The following is a 14,385-nucleotide window of genomic DNA, read 5'->3' as shown; positions in this document are numbered from 1 at the left end:
TATTCTTTCTAACAGGTATTATTCTATCTAATAGGCATCTAGCTGTCTGACACATATCTGGAAGATAAAATGAACAGAAGAGAATTCTAATCAAGAGACTTATACAAGAGTGGACTTAACAAGAACTAAAACTGATCTAAAATGGCCTTGATAAGGTATGTTTTCTTGAAAACGTCTTAACTCAATGAGTTCTGCTGTTCTGATGGGAACTTGGAAGGTCCCATAGCCAAAGCACCCTAGCAGGCTTCACGCACCTCACCCCAAGAAGTCCCATGGACCAGGGACCCCAAGTCCTTTGGAACAGACCGTGACCATCTCCATACATGTCCAAAGAGAGTAACAGTTCCACAGAAGAAGCAGGATCGCAAACTTCTCCCTAGCCATGGAGACTGATGGCAGCATTGAACAATTGCTCAAAAACTGCTGGCTTCCTTGGGAGCATAAGGGGGAGCTTGACTCTGCAGCCTTAAAATTACAGCTGGGAGGTGCTGGGCTTTAATAGTCTTCCTCCCAGGGTTTCTTCCTTCTCTCACAGCTGACTGCCCCAAACTTGAGGTTAAGAGTCTGGTGCTCTTGAACTGTCTCTCCCGCAATGATTTTTACCTATGCAGGGATCAGTTCAACAGGTTGGTTCAGGACAGTACTTTCACCTGGGATCCAGAAGAAAGAGATTTGCATCAGCTCAGGTTGGGGCCTAAAGTAAACCTAGACTTCCTTGCTTTGCCAAAACTGGTGGATGTGCATCTTATTACAACAGATAGACGTGGAACTCCATGTTTGTCTCTTGAGTTTAGGCATAAGATAGGACAATGACATAAAATGTTTTATGCTTCTATTTTTCATATTTGCAAACACTTAAAATCAGCAATATGACCAGTATTTTTATTTATAGTGGATAAATTAGCTTCTTTACTGAAGCGTTTTATTGAGAATTGAGTCTGATTTTTTAAAATAGTGCAAATCATTAAACAACATTTTATTTTAAAAATCAAATGTCTACATAGGACCCTAACTTTTGGTAAGTATTTTTAAAAATGCTAGCCCAATTTCTTACCAGAGATTTCTCTTGAAATACTAATTATAAGAATACAGGAAAATCAATTTTATACTGAAAAAAAATCCATGAAACAATATTCTTATCAAAACAGGCAAAGGAAACAAGATTATCTCCTAAAAGCAAAATCTAAAAGTTATTTGCTTTGAACATCAAAACTTGTCAGTTAAAGGACTTGCACTCAAAGGACTACATTTCCTCCTATTTCCAGAGCTATTTAATTTGAATTCTACCTCTAAGAGATTAACTCTAAATTTTGTCATTCTGGCTGTCTTCAGTGTGAAAAAATGTAACTGCCTAACTGTCACAGGTTTAGCAAAATATCAGGTGATGTGTGATATAAATGGTTGCTGAACTTTGCTCCAGGGCTTTATGCCCAATATGTGGCAAATAGAAAAAAGTTTTTGTTGCAGCAAGGAAGGCTTTTCCAAGAAGTCTGTGAATGAAAAGCATATGGCTGACACCTACAGAAATGTGGAACAAGAACAAGAATAAAAGGTTGTTTAAGTACCGTTTAAATGAGATTGAAGTGTCAATTACTGCCCTTAAAAGGGAATGCTAGAATGAAGACTATTTCAGTTAGCCAGCTTCCTAGTGGGGGAGCATGCCTTTGCATTCCTGTTTTCTATTTGAGAATCGCTTGATGATTTTGTTGGGTTTTTTTCTTCTTGGCTTCAAACTTGACACACTAAACAAAGACTGAAACCCGGGGGACATTTCTCACCAATTAAACACATTTTTATCACAATGCTTAAACCATGTTAACAATGTTGCTTTGGATTATTTGCAGAATACATGGCACTGCTTAGTAAAAGAACTGAATAAAATGGTGTGGTCATCTAAGCTAGAAAGTTAAAGAATCTCTAGTGTCATGTGTTCATAAATTGACAGGGTCAGCTTAGGTCTTCATCACTAGGGATAGATCAGTGCAGCTGGTAAAGGACAAAGGTCTTTTGAAGCAAGCTGGAAAGTTCTACTTTGCATGTTTATTAAAGTAATAATTAGGGTTATGACCAGGGTTGTTTTTTTTCTTATGGTGTGTGGATCCTTTTCCAAAGTGATTTTTGCAGGGTACTCTATCATGTTTGTCCTTGCTGCTTCATACAAAGGTCTACATACATTTTGGTGGCCTTTGAAAAATACTGAGCACCCACATGGAAAAAGGAAGAAAGAAAGCAGCATGAAGACAAATATTAGCTAAAACACCCTATTTCACTTCTCCAAACAATTCTGGCACATCCTCCCTATATGAATGATATGCAATAGGATTTTTAAAATGTAAAAGAAAAATATCTGAGGGGTCTGTGGGCCCTTACATCCTGTACTCATAAAAATCCACTCAGATCAGCCATGCTATAAACTCTGCATTGTCTTCATGAAAGCCTGAGCACAGTCTTATTGTTACACTCTCCAACATCCTGTTTGCCAAGCATGCAAGCTCCCCGGAGTTCCCACCACTGATATACTCCACAGTATAACCACAGAATATTTCACATTCTGATATAGCCACTTCAAAACATAGGCACAAACACTTGATGATAACTATGCCTCTGCTTCCAGAAAAGCAAACAGCTATTAATAGAGATTCTTCAGCCATCCTAAGAATGCAAGACATCTTTATTAGAACCTACATAACCAGAAATATGGTCAAAGATTTAACCAAAGAACACAAAACCAACAGTGGTGTATGCACCTGCATGTAAGATTCAGGAGAATTACAAATTCAACTAGCAAACCTTTACTGATAAAAAAATATATACATAATGCTATTCTGTCTTTTTTGCAGAATTATGGTCTCTTTTTTAATTATATAATCTGGTATTTTTACTGTTTTTCCTTCAGCAGACTGAAGATCAGCCTTTGTTTATGTGGTTCAGTACAGGGGGCTATTTTGGGGGTTGGATTTTGAGGCCTTTGGTTTCTGGTTTTAATTGAAGTAAAAATTAAAAATAAGGACAAAGAGCCTCCCAGCCATCCAATACGATCCATCTATTAGTATGCTAAGTACCTTTAAACTGAATCTGGAGTTTACCTATCCCTTTGGTTTTTGTTGACCGAATGCAGATTTAGACTCTTAAAATGTCTCAGCCACAGTCTAAGGCATCAGATTTTAAACACGCCTGTCAAACTAAATATCACAGAAGCCTTCAGAGATGCACAAGTCATTCGATCATATCTGTGCTAAAAAATGTTACAAATTCCATCCAGAAATTTGTTTTCAACATAAGAAAGATGGAAACAAAACAAAGCACCATCCTGGCCTTTAAAGGAGTGTGTCACTGAATACTGACTATAACAATACCTCAAAAACAGAGGTGTGTCATGTTCTGTTTATAAAGGGTAAGTATATCACAGCAGATTCACTCTTGGAAGGGTTGAAAAATCTCTCATGATACTGTAAAAGTTAAGCACAAATCTGCTCCTCCTTTTCTACTGCAGTTGATCTCTTAAACTCACTCAGTCTTACAAATTTTTTGCCCTTGCTTTCTCCAACAGTTTATTTGCCAGACCCTTCTACTGTTTGGCCCTCACTGTCCAGGGCTACAACTCTTCCAATTTTGTCACCCATCTTTAATAGGGTTTTTTAGTTTTTGTAGGTTTTACCCCCAGCAATCATGTTATTACAAAGAAACATCACTTTCCATAAAAATGAGAAAACGCAGGAAAAAATATATTTCAAAGTCTTTGTCAATTTGAATTTCATTCTCAAAGTTAGGAAAACCTCTAATCAATCCTTTGTGTGCTCTTAACATGAGAGTTTTGCTCCAGATAAAAGATAAAGAGCTGGAGTCTCTATTTCCCTGCCTTTCGTGGCCCTTCAGAAAGGGAGCTCTCCCCACTATGCCATCTTCTAACTTCCATCTGCCTCCTTGGAAAGCAGCAATGACTGGGCATTGCTACTCCATCTCTCATCCTGAAATAAATCTAGAATTAATTAGCCAGCACTATTTCTGCTACATGTACACTGCCTGCCTTTAAACTGTCATGGATCAGCCTTTCCGTAGTATTGATCAATTCTGGGGTATAGTTACTTGAGTGAGCTCACACCTAGACCTAGATTAACTTTGCAAAGTTGAAGAATGTTTTCTGTATCTCATATGTTTGAAGACCACAGTAAGTATTACTTGCAATTGCAAGTAGTTGTTGGCACAACAGTAACTGGTTGGTCTGAACCTTCTTGATGAGAAGATGTCTGCTTCATCACTAAGGTTCTTTGGCAGGCAGGGGTTTATTTCCATTGCTCATACTGAATACATAGGGAGGTGAACAGGCATATGTCTCCCTAACAGTTTTCACAATACTTAAATCCTATGAAACATATTAAATTATTTCCAAAATATGATTTTAGAAACAATTTGTGAAAATTTTGCATTACAAAGCTCCTCCTCCAGCCAAGGAAAACAGGGTTTAATCATTAAGGATGCTATCAAGCTGTAGTGCTGTCAGATAACAAAATTGATATAAAAATATTATTGCTTGTTAGCTTTCTGAACTTGCTTCTGTGCTTGCAATATACAGTATAAGCTTTGCATGCACTCTCATAGGACTTTTCAATTTAAAAATCTAGATTTTTTTTCAGGGAATAAAATTTTCTCATTTTTGTAATTAAAGATTATAATATCCAGAGAGAGGAAATGGCAATATTTTTCTTTCAATACAATATTCACATATTCAGATATTTAGCTCTCACAACACCTCTTGGTCTAATAACACCTAAAATCAATAGCTAATCCTTTAGTTCACATGAATGTTTAGTAGCATGGTAAATATCGTGAAAGCCATTTCCTAATGAAGTCTGTAAATGGATAAGCCTAGTTCCACTCTTTTTAAAGCAAATTCTAAAGCTATGGGAAAGCATCTCCTTCTAAAGGTATGCCTTTGAAGTGTCACCCATGCTTTTAGCTGTGTGCACAGCTGCACTTTGAGCAAGTGCCTTGTACTGAAATATGTAAGCTATTTTGTCATTGAGGTAAAACGTGGAAGAGTACCCATTTCAAATGTACATCCAAAAATATGTTACTATGCACAAAATAAACCAATTGCTCCTGAGTTTAAGGGTAGTAATAATAACTTTTTCAACTGCACTGCTGATCATGCTTTTGCATTTCTGTGATGGTTAAATTTATCAGCACCTAATACATTTACTTAACACTGTTGGTGAGCTAAAGAGTGTTTTGCAAAACTGAATCTGAATTGCAAAGTCAAAAAATTTTAATAATACACAGGTACTGCCTTCTCACATATGTTCAAGAAACATAGGTGATGAAAATATGTGTTTTTCTGAGACACTAGATACCATTTTAAGGTCTGATTTCTTCCAACCCCAAGAATCAGATGGGCTGATTCAATATTTTGATTCAATATATTGATTCAGTCAATAACTCAGAGGAAGGTTCTTGAATAAAAAGGTCCACAACTTTCCTTTTTTTTTTTTATTATGAACAGATTGGAAATGGGTCACTCAATCCTCTAATTTCATTTTTGTAATAAAAGAGATTCAGAATCACTGCACAAGAACTGGGAATGGATCATAAGCACAAGGTAAGTAGACTCAGTCTTTCTAGAGCATAATTTATTGATTTCTAATAGTGGTGATTTACAGAAGATGAAATTCAGATCACACTACCAGTTGTTTTCTCTATCCATACTGAGATTTTGTACCCTGTAATCTAAGTGATTTCTGTCTTGAGATTTGTTTAATATGAAAACCACAGCAAGTAACGTCTGCAAGATTCCGTAAAGATAAACTCTGACTCTGATTAGGACAAGAGTAGTACCAAAGGTAAAACTGAGTTCTGAAGGAGCCAGACATGGTAGAGAAAACACAAAAATGTTTGACTAAATACCACCAAAGTTTAACGGACCAGTCAATGTACCCCAAAACTGCTTCAAATTTTAGAAGCTAAATGGCATCCAAGTGGCTTCTCTAATTTGTTGGGATAATAGCAGAAGCACAGGTAATTAATTAGAGCTTTGACACAATAACTGTAAAATTTAAATTTTATAGGTGAGTTTAATTAAATTAAATATGGGGAATTTTGTACATACCACAACTGAACAAGCAAGGAAGTGTGAACAACTACTGCATTTTCAGAGCTAGGATGCCAGTAATACCAAGTACATGGAAAATTCAATAAAATGGCAGATTAAAATTCAATATGAAAGGTGAAACCACAAGTAATGCACAATATGAAAGAAAAGCCATGAACAATCCAGCTAAGTTAGAGCTCCTTCAATGTTTTGACTTCTCGCTCTCTCTTATTATCATAACCTTATGTTTTATACTTTTTGGCTTGAGAGAATAGCTTTTGATCACTAACAACTCTACTTCTAATCAAAATAGGTTTTATTCAATGAAGCTAAGTTTGAAAATCCAGTGCATGAAATTTAACTTACTAAAATTGTTCAGTTTTCAAATTATATTCTCCCCAGGGTGAAAAATAAAGCTATATCAGTGTTTCCATAATTTTTGTAGCAGTTTTCAAATGCCAAGATAAAACAAATTATGGATTGTTTTCATGTGCTAGTTGGAAGCACAAAGGCTGTTTTACAGATAATGGAGATGGGAAATAAGAACTGATATGACAGAAATCGAATCAGTTTAAAGTCTTAATGTGCAGCACACATGTAAGTTACCTTTTAATACTTTTTGTAGAGTACATAGTTTATAGGTAATAAAACTTGCATAAGCATCTTAAATTCTTACAGTTTGCCAATATTTAAATATATTGAGGGGGAAGAGAGTGAAAAGTATGTGAGGTGAGCTGTGATAAAATCTATAGGAAAGGTAAAATGAAAAAAATAACACAGAAAAGCAGTAGAAGAGACAGACCTGAGTTTCTTCTCCTTGATGATTCCACTTCTTCTGTGATCACATCGTGTAATGTACAGACATAGACAAAGGAGATGGGCGTGAGAGGATGTATTCAGAAGGTTAAAACTGACACTGAGGGAAAGGGCCAAAAATTGTTTTAGAGAGAAGTCTGCAGAGCAGAGTTAGTAAATGGGGAAAAAAATAACACAGACACCAGAAGGAAAAAGAAAGCTGAGGAAGAAGTGGTTAAACTACTGTTGTTGAAAAAGAACAGTAAAGACAGGGTTAGTATAGGAGCTGAGGAAATAATAAAAGTTATAATTGACAGCAAAGTCAATCCTTGTAATGAAGCTGAAGAAAAAGCTAGATAGTAAAAGGTATGTTAACTAGCATAAACTCTTTTGTTCATGACTGTTCAACTTGTTGGAATGTTACCTACTTGAACACAAGTATTATATTTCTCTTTCAAGCATTGAAAATTAAGTTTACCATCACCAATGGGAAGTCTATTATTAGATTTTTCAATTATTAAATTGTTGTAATTTATGCTGAACCAAACTTCACATATCCAAAGCAGAAACCACGTTATTTTCAAAAGGATATACAAGCTCAGGAATTTCAGAATCCACATAACACACTCTGGAAAGGACTGCATTACTGTAACACTCTGCCAAAGGCAATATTTGCAAGGCCAAAATACAGAACATGAGAAAAGAGAATGTATAGCTAATAACTCTCATAGTCAATTCAGCAGATACTTTGTCAGAACCAAATGTTACTCTCATCTCACAGAAGTCTAAGTTACTGCAAATGCATGCAAGTTAAATGCCAAAGCAACTATCTCATTACTTACTTTATTACTTCACATTCAAAAACACACTGCCATTTCAGACATGGAGAACATCTGAGGGACAGTGTCATTCCCTGTACTGAGAATCTCTTTGTAGCAAAAGAATGGGAGGAATTCATCTTGAAAAGTAATAATAATTACAAAGAACTGTGAAGCTACCATCACGAGCAGAACAAGTGCATTCTTCCAAAAATCATCAAAACCAATAAAAAAAAAATAATCTGTAAGTCCTGATCTAATTTCAACTTGCAGTTTGTGAGTCACAAAACATTGCTCACAATTAATTAACTCTGCAGATGTTAGACTAAGAATTGCAGAAAAGTTCATACACCACAAAAACATGCTATAGTATTATCCACATTTTACAGTCAATATCAAGATACCATTGAAAAAAGCAAAATTAGAATAAGTAATATAAATCAATAAAATGGAATGAAAGATAACACTAAATTTCATCTGATAACCACAGTGTTCTATAGTTAAACAGTTTTATTCTATAGCTGGCAGATCATAATTTTCATCTACTAGCAAATACCAAGACGGTACCAAAACTTTGTTGGAAACACAAGCAGCTTGTAACATATATATTTAGAATGCATTTTTAGGCAATTAAATTTGCTTACAGAATGAACACACTAAGTGCTATATATGAGATATGCAATATGAAAGCATAGCACAAAGGATGCTATGTTTTCACATGTTAAAAAAAAGTAATGGCGTATAAGTATCTTCATCTGGGCAGGAACAATGAATCCATAGGATGAAAGACAAAGAAGCAAATGCGAAGACCTACTTCTCCCTGGTGTGTTACAGCTTGTATTAACACAGTGTAGCTGTTAAATAAGTAAATAAATAAATTACTATTACCACCACCAAACCAGCTACACTACTTAAAATTTTCTGAAAATGTTTTATATTACATATCTACAACCCTGAAGCAAGCACTCCTACTATGTCAAAAACAGTTATTAGAAAGTCTCTATCATGACCCCCTTATACTTAATTTATTCTTTTAATAGCCATAAGAATGCATAGCTTTGAGACATATACTGCATTAAGGTAAATCCTTCCCAGGAAATTTTCAAAGGATGTTTGGAATCACATTATTTCCAAATTAGGAATATGCATGATATGGTAATGCAAGGCATTCTAGTAGTGTCAGTGGGGCTCAGCATGGACACGACTGAATACCAGGGAAGCTCTCTTTGAAGATTTTAGAACCAAATGACCAGTATTTGGCTGCATGTCAGTCACATGTACCAATACTTTTTAAAAATTGCATTTTTAAAAGTCCTCATGCAAAGTATTTGTTACAGAAAAAAATTATTTACACATCAAAGCAGGAAACAAAAATTTTTTTTAATTACAAACATTTTTCAGTTTTAAGTTTCTACTGATAAAATATATTAGAAGAATAATTCTAATAGAAGCCAGGGAGGAAAAGAAAAGATAATAGATATCACAGAGATATCAGCTGATATCTCATCTCTTGTGATAAATGGCTTATAATATTTTTGTATTAATTGTTGCAAATATTGACTTAGTAGAAGTTCTGGCATGGTAATGCACCAACTTCTTTCAATTAATGATGATAAGAAGTACTAATAGACTGACTAATTTAGACTCAATAGCACTTATGTGAATCAATCTCCTCTTGATTAAGAAGCCATGCCATAAATCCCAAACAACAGTTGGAAAATTCTTTGGCTCTGTAGCTTGTAATCCACTAAAATAGATCTTTGTTGATAGAAATACATTAAAATCTGAGAACAAAATCACGGAATGAAATTCCATTAAATTTACATCATGTCAATAGGCAGTCTTCATTTGCATAGTTATTGCTTTGTTGTGGAACTAGCATTTATTTGGATCAATTGTTCATCTTGACGTGTGAGAGTAGTATGTATAAGGATATTATACACAGATTTAGAAACAAATGAGACTCTCAATGAATAAAGTTATAAAGCAAATGCAAACCAGGTATTGTACTGCAAGGCTGAATAAAACAAGGCAAATACCATCTATTTTATCATGCTTTGATACAGAACTCTGCATTGTAAGTAACGTCACTTATGAAAGAGAAGTATTTAGGAACTTAGTGTTCAAAAAACATGCTTGAAACCTTACACAGCAAACATGCCCATCTGAAAATCTAAAAGCAGCATAGGACAAAGAGATGTAAGGTAATTACTCTTTTTCTTCCTCAAGGCTTTTCTTAATTTCAGTTTTCTCTTCTCCTTAAAAACAAAGATCTTTCACTGCATACAGGGTCTGAGAAATTCCTGTGACTTCCAGATTTGGAAAACCTCATTTCTGGACACCTTTTTCACAAAATAAGATGTGCAATAGTGCAATCAAATAGGCATAATCTTAAAACATGGAGGAGACTTTAAGATAGAAATGTTCTATAGAGTCTGTATGTTCCATAAATACACGTCATTAGTCTGGATATGATTAGATCTGAAGAATGTCATAATGCATCTAACTCTCAGGAAAGATATTCCCTGACACCATTCAAAATCAGCAATGCTAAGGATACAGATAAAAGAGGAAGAGTAAATAGCAGAATAGTAAAGAGCAGAAATATTTGTTAAAAGATTTAGAGTGAAAGTCTTTTTGACTACATTGAGGTGTGAATAATATCAGTTTTCTTTAATCTTCTTTAACAGCATTAAGCCACATCTTCCAGTTACCCTCCCTGTAGATACAGAGCCTGTTCCACACTTCTGAATTTGTTTTAGTGAGGTAATTCCCTACTAGTTAAAGGTGAGTTCTTTATCTTGAAGTGTATATCCATACACACAAAACCACAGGTGTATACTGGACAGATGCTGACATTTTTCCTCAAAAATACAAGCAGAGGACTAACTAGGATAAAGAAAATACAGGGAAGACAAAAGCAATACATTTAATTTTGCAATTACATAATATACACCAAGTATAATATATGCCATAAATAAAATACGTTATGTGAAGACAGTAAGAATATGGAAAATGTGGGTTATTCCTACCCAAAGATAAGGATAATAGAGAAGGTAGAAAACAACATACAAGAAGAAATTCTAAATATTCTCAGTAGCATGAACTCTATAAATCAAACGAAACCATGTAGACTGCATTACTTTTTCATAAGTCTCAAGAGATAAACTAAATAAGGAATTCAGAGAGAGAGCTTTTATGATTTTGTTTCTCTGAATAAGGTTCACATTATAATTTTACAAGTGGAAAAAAGACAAAATAGTAGCATTTCAAAATATTAATGCACTGTAGTTACACACTGGATTTGAAATATCATAAATCCTGAAAAGATAATAAATGTCACTAATAAGTTAGGTGATTTGGGTAGTCAAACATCAATACTACAGAAATGATACCTAACAGCATAGATACAAATACACCCTCTATTATCAATAAAGGGTAGATGAGCTATCCTAAATCAGATATCCCCCTATTCTAAATCTATTCTCATCCTAGTGATGTCATGAAGTTTTACCAACTACAGAATCAGATTGTGCAGGAGATCATAGTTAAGACTGCAGGAATGGTTTCCAAAACACGAAAAAGCAGTAAAAGGATATACACAAAAAGGTGTGTGGTTTGTTTGTTAGACATTTTCAGGCCACCTCGCTATTTGTGATCTATCATAAATTACAATTACACTCAGAATTAATGCAATTTGGCTAGGACACTGAAGTGCAATATTTGACTACATCTGTGCCCCACTTACACTGAGACTGCAGTTCCCATCCACAGAGTCCCTTTTTCTCTCTCAAATCCAATTCTTTGTTACTTTGGTACAGGCTAGGCATATCGTCTTTCAAAGTGGTATAGGAAAAAAATGAAAGCAAATCTTTGAACAATCAAATCCATGAGAGGACGATCCGTTTTAAACACACCATTTATTAACTGCAAGAAGAGTCCCTGGGAAGTGTGCAAACACTCACTTTTTTTCCAGAAAACAATTAGTCATGCCATATATTCAATCTATATTACTTCTCACTTGTCACAGGTTAAAAGATCCTCATAGATTCAACATGTAGTTCTTTCTGTAAATTTTAACCACTTCACTGCTTTTTAGACTCCACAGCATTCTCATAAGATCTTCTTCTGTACCTTCTTCCCCAGCCTTTCCACAGCACACTGGAACTTGCACGAGGGCCATGGATTTTTTTCTTCTTCTCTTTCCCAATCCGTTTCTCTTGAAAACTGTTCTACTGCCCAGTCACTTTACCTCTTCAGCAATCATAAACTAGTCCATGAATCCACTCTGCTCCTCTCCTTTTCACAAGCTGGTGATTTTATACCAGCCTTCTTCTTTAACCATAATTTTGAATTTACTCAATGCTCATGATGTCATTTATATGAAGTACTAGCGTGCTCTCCTCTCTCTCTCTGTGTCCTATCATTATTTTGTCTTTTCCAGCCTCATTCATTACCCATTTCTAACCATATCTCCCTTTTCATAATTTTTGATGTCATACTTTCAATTCTGACTACAAATGTCTTTTAAAATAACCACTACTTTGCTTTGAATTTTTTTTGACTACTGTTTTACTACTTCAACTGATTCCATGGCGATAGATAAACTACAAAATTATAGTCACATTAAAATTATTTCTGAAAGGTTTTGTCTATGTACAGTCAAGGAATACTTCCACCCAGGAGAGAGACATAAATGTTCCATGGATAAAACAAGCCATGATTTCCTTGAAACTGACAGCCAATCTATATATATAAAGACTTACATTTGTAAGCATGCATTATCTTTGTATTTTCTGATATGTTTAACCTACCATTGTTATGATTCCTCTAAAATTTTAGTACTATATTAAAGAAATACAGCTTTCCCCCCAATAATTACAAGGACACTCCATTTTTGCTTCATTCCATTCTAAGATGTATAAATCCATTTCAACTATTCTGTCTGCTTTTGGTCAGTCATATTAAAACATGTCAGCACTTTCCCACGGTTCTGTTCTTCAGCTGTTGCTTAGAAATTAAAAGTGTCTGTGGCAAAGGTTGGATATTTGATGACACTGCAATGTTCTCAACAGGCAACGATAATGAAACCATGATGGGATGGTTTTCAGATAATCATCAAATCTACTGTTTCCAAGTAGGAAAAATGGGGGAAAACCAATAGTGTTTCCTTTGCTATCTCATGAAGGTAGTTTCTGCATTACCTGTGTCATCTCTGGATGGAGACACAGTTCTGCATTCATCTTCCAAAACTTTGGCTAGTGAGACTGATTGAACACTTCAGAAACAATTGACAGGGAACAGAAATGAGTATCACTGCCTTGGTAGTCTAAACTACGTGCTTTCTCCCTTTAGGTAACCCTGATTGGTTCAAGAGAGACTAGTGATGATACTAGCTGAAGATAATTGCTCTTTAAGAAAAACAGTATCTTGCCTAACCTTATCTCTGTCAGTACAGGACACATTCCCTACCCATAGCCTATTTCTTTTCCAACTTCTCTTAAGGCCTCACATACAAAAATGCAAAACCATGTGAAAATGTTTGCATGCTGTGCTTTTCTTTCTTTTTTTTTTTCTTCACTAACCAAGGAAATGTGATTAGAGGACTAGAGCTTTGTTCGCTTTCTTTCATATGCCATCTACTACAGCTCAGAGGCAGGGGTGCTGAAAATTGAAATGCTTAATAATATTAGATAGGAACAAATAACTATTCCACATGCTCTTTGATTCGGTGGTGTCCTGAGAATGCAGTGTTCTCTGACAGAGTGCTGACATCGGCTAAAGGAAGGGCACACACAATCAAGACATGTCTTGAATTTTGATGCTATGCTTACCTATGATGCAATTTTACCCTTCCAGTCCTTCAAAATCTTTGTATAAATACAATTGACTCTTTGTAATATATGGAACAATAGTTCTGCAAATTGCCTTAGAACTTAGAGATTATGGGCACTGTTAAGACAACATGTTAATTTCTGATATTCAGGAACAGGAATTTTATCAGCATCTTCTATTGAAAAGCCTGAAACATAAGAACCATTTTACTACTTTATTTAATGACCTTAAATTGTCCTCCAACAAATTTGTTAATCTTATTTCTCGTCATGCATATTTCTTGAATATTAATGCTTCACATGATACATTATTACTGTTATTTTTTCTGTTACTTGGAACTATTTTTATTATCTATTTATGTTTTTATCCACAATTTGCCCACAGTCTCAATTCTTCACTCAAGGTATTTAGGTAACCAATGTCTATTTTTTCTCACAGATTTTCATAGCTATATTACTGCCACAGCTACTACCATGTGACTAGGTAGGTCAAATACTTGAAAGACAAAGTGAACTTAAAACCAGGATAATCTTCCAATAACAGGCTATAGCAGAAGAATCATATGAAAAGGCAATCAAAACAGGGCAACAGCAATATGAGGTGCCCATATTCCTCCTTGCTTCTCTCTTCAGGCTGCCAACTGCAGCCAGGGATTAAGCTGTATTAGTAATAACCTTGCTGTTTTCTGTGCAAACAGAACATATAAAGGATTCTCAGATGAAAGGAAGCACAGTCCTATGCAGAGGGTAAATCCCATATTGGAAAGCTTCAACGAATTTGAAGCTTCCTTATGCAGATTCCGTCAGGCTACATCAGTGGTAGATCATGGTCACAGATAGAATATATCTCAAC

The 14,385-nt window shown here is 35.1% G+C and overlaps 1 protein-coding gene across 50 annotated transcripts in view; it reads right to left on the bottom strand.

Moving 5' to 3' along the window:
* The window catches only part of RIMS2 (regulating synaptic membrane exocytosis 2), a 489,705-nt gene that overhangs the window by 104,531 nt on the left and 370,789 nt on the right, over positions 1-14,385 (bottom strand). For 40 of the 50 annotated variants that reach the window (XM_049817916.1, XM_049817521.1, XM_049817538.1 and 37 more), the window contains one exon: positions 6,888-6,920. The exons of 6 other annotated variants lie outside the window; for them this stretch is intronic. In XM_049817916.1, the coding sequence (XP_049673873.1) occupies positions 6,888-6,920 (33 nt within the window). The remainder of the gene's footprint in view (positions 1-6,887; positions 6,921-14,385) is intronic. 4 more of the 50 variants (XM_049817531.1, XM_049817554.1, XM_049817671.1 and 1 more) reach the window with 1 other exon arrangement.

This window comes from Accipiter gentilis, chromosome 2, assembly GCF_929443795.1.
Source record: "Accipiter gentilis chromosome 2, bAccGen1.1, whole genome shotgun sequence".
NCBI lineage: Eukaryota > Metazoa > Chordata > Aves > Accipitriformes > Accipitridae > Astur > Astur gentilis.
Note: the sequence above shows the minus strand (reverse complement) of the source record. Positions and strands in the feature narration are given on the sequence as shown.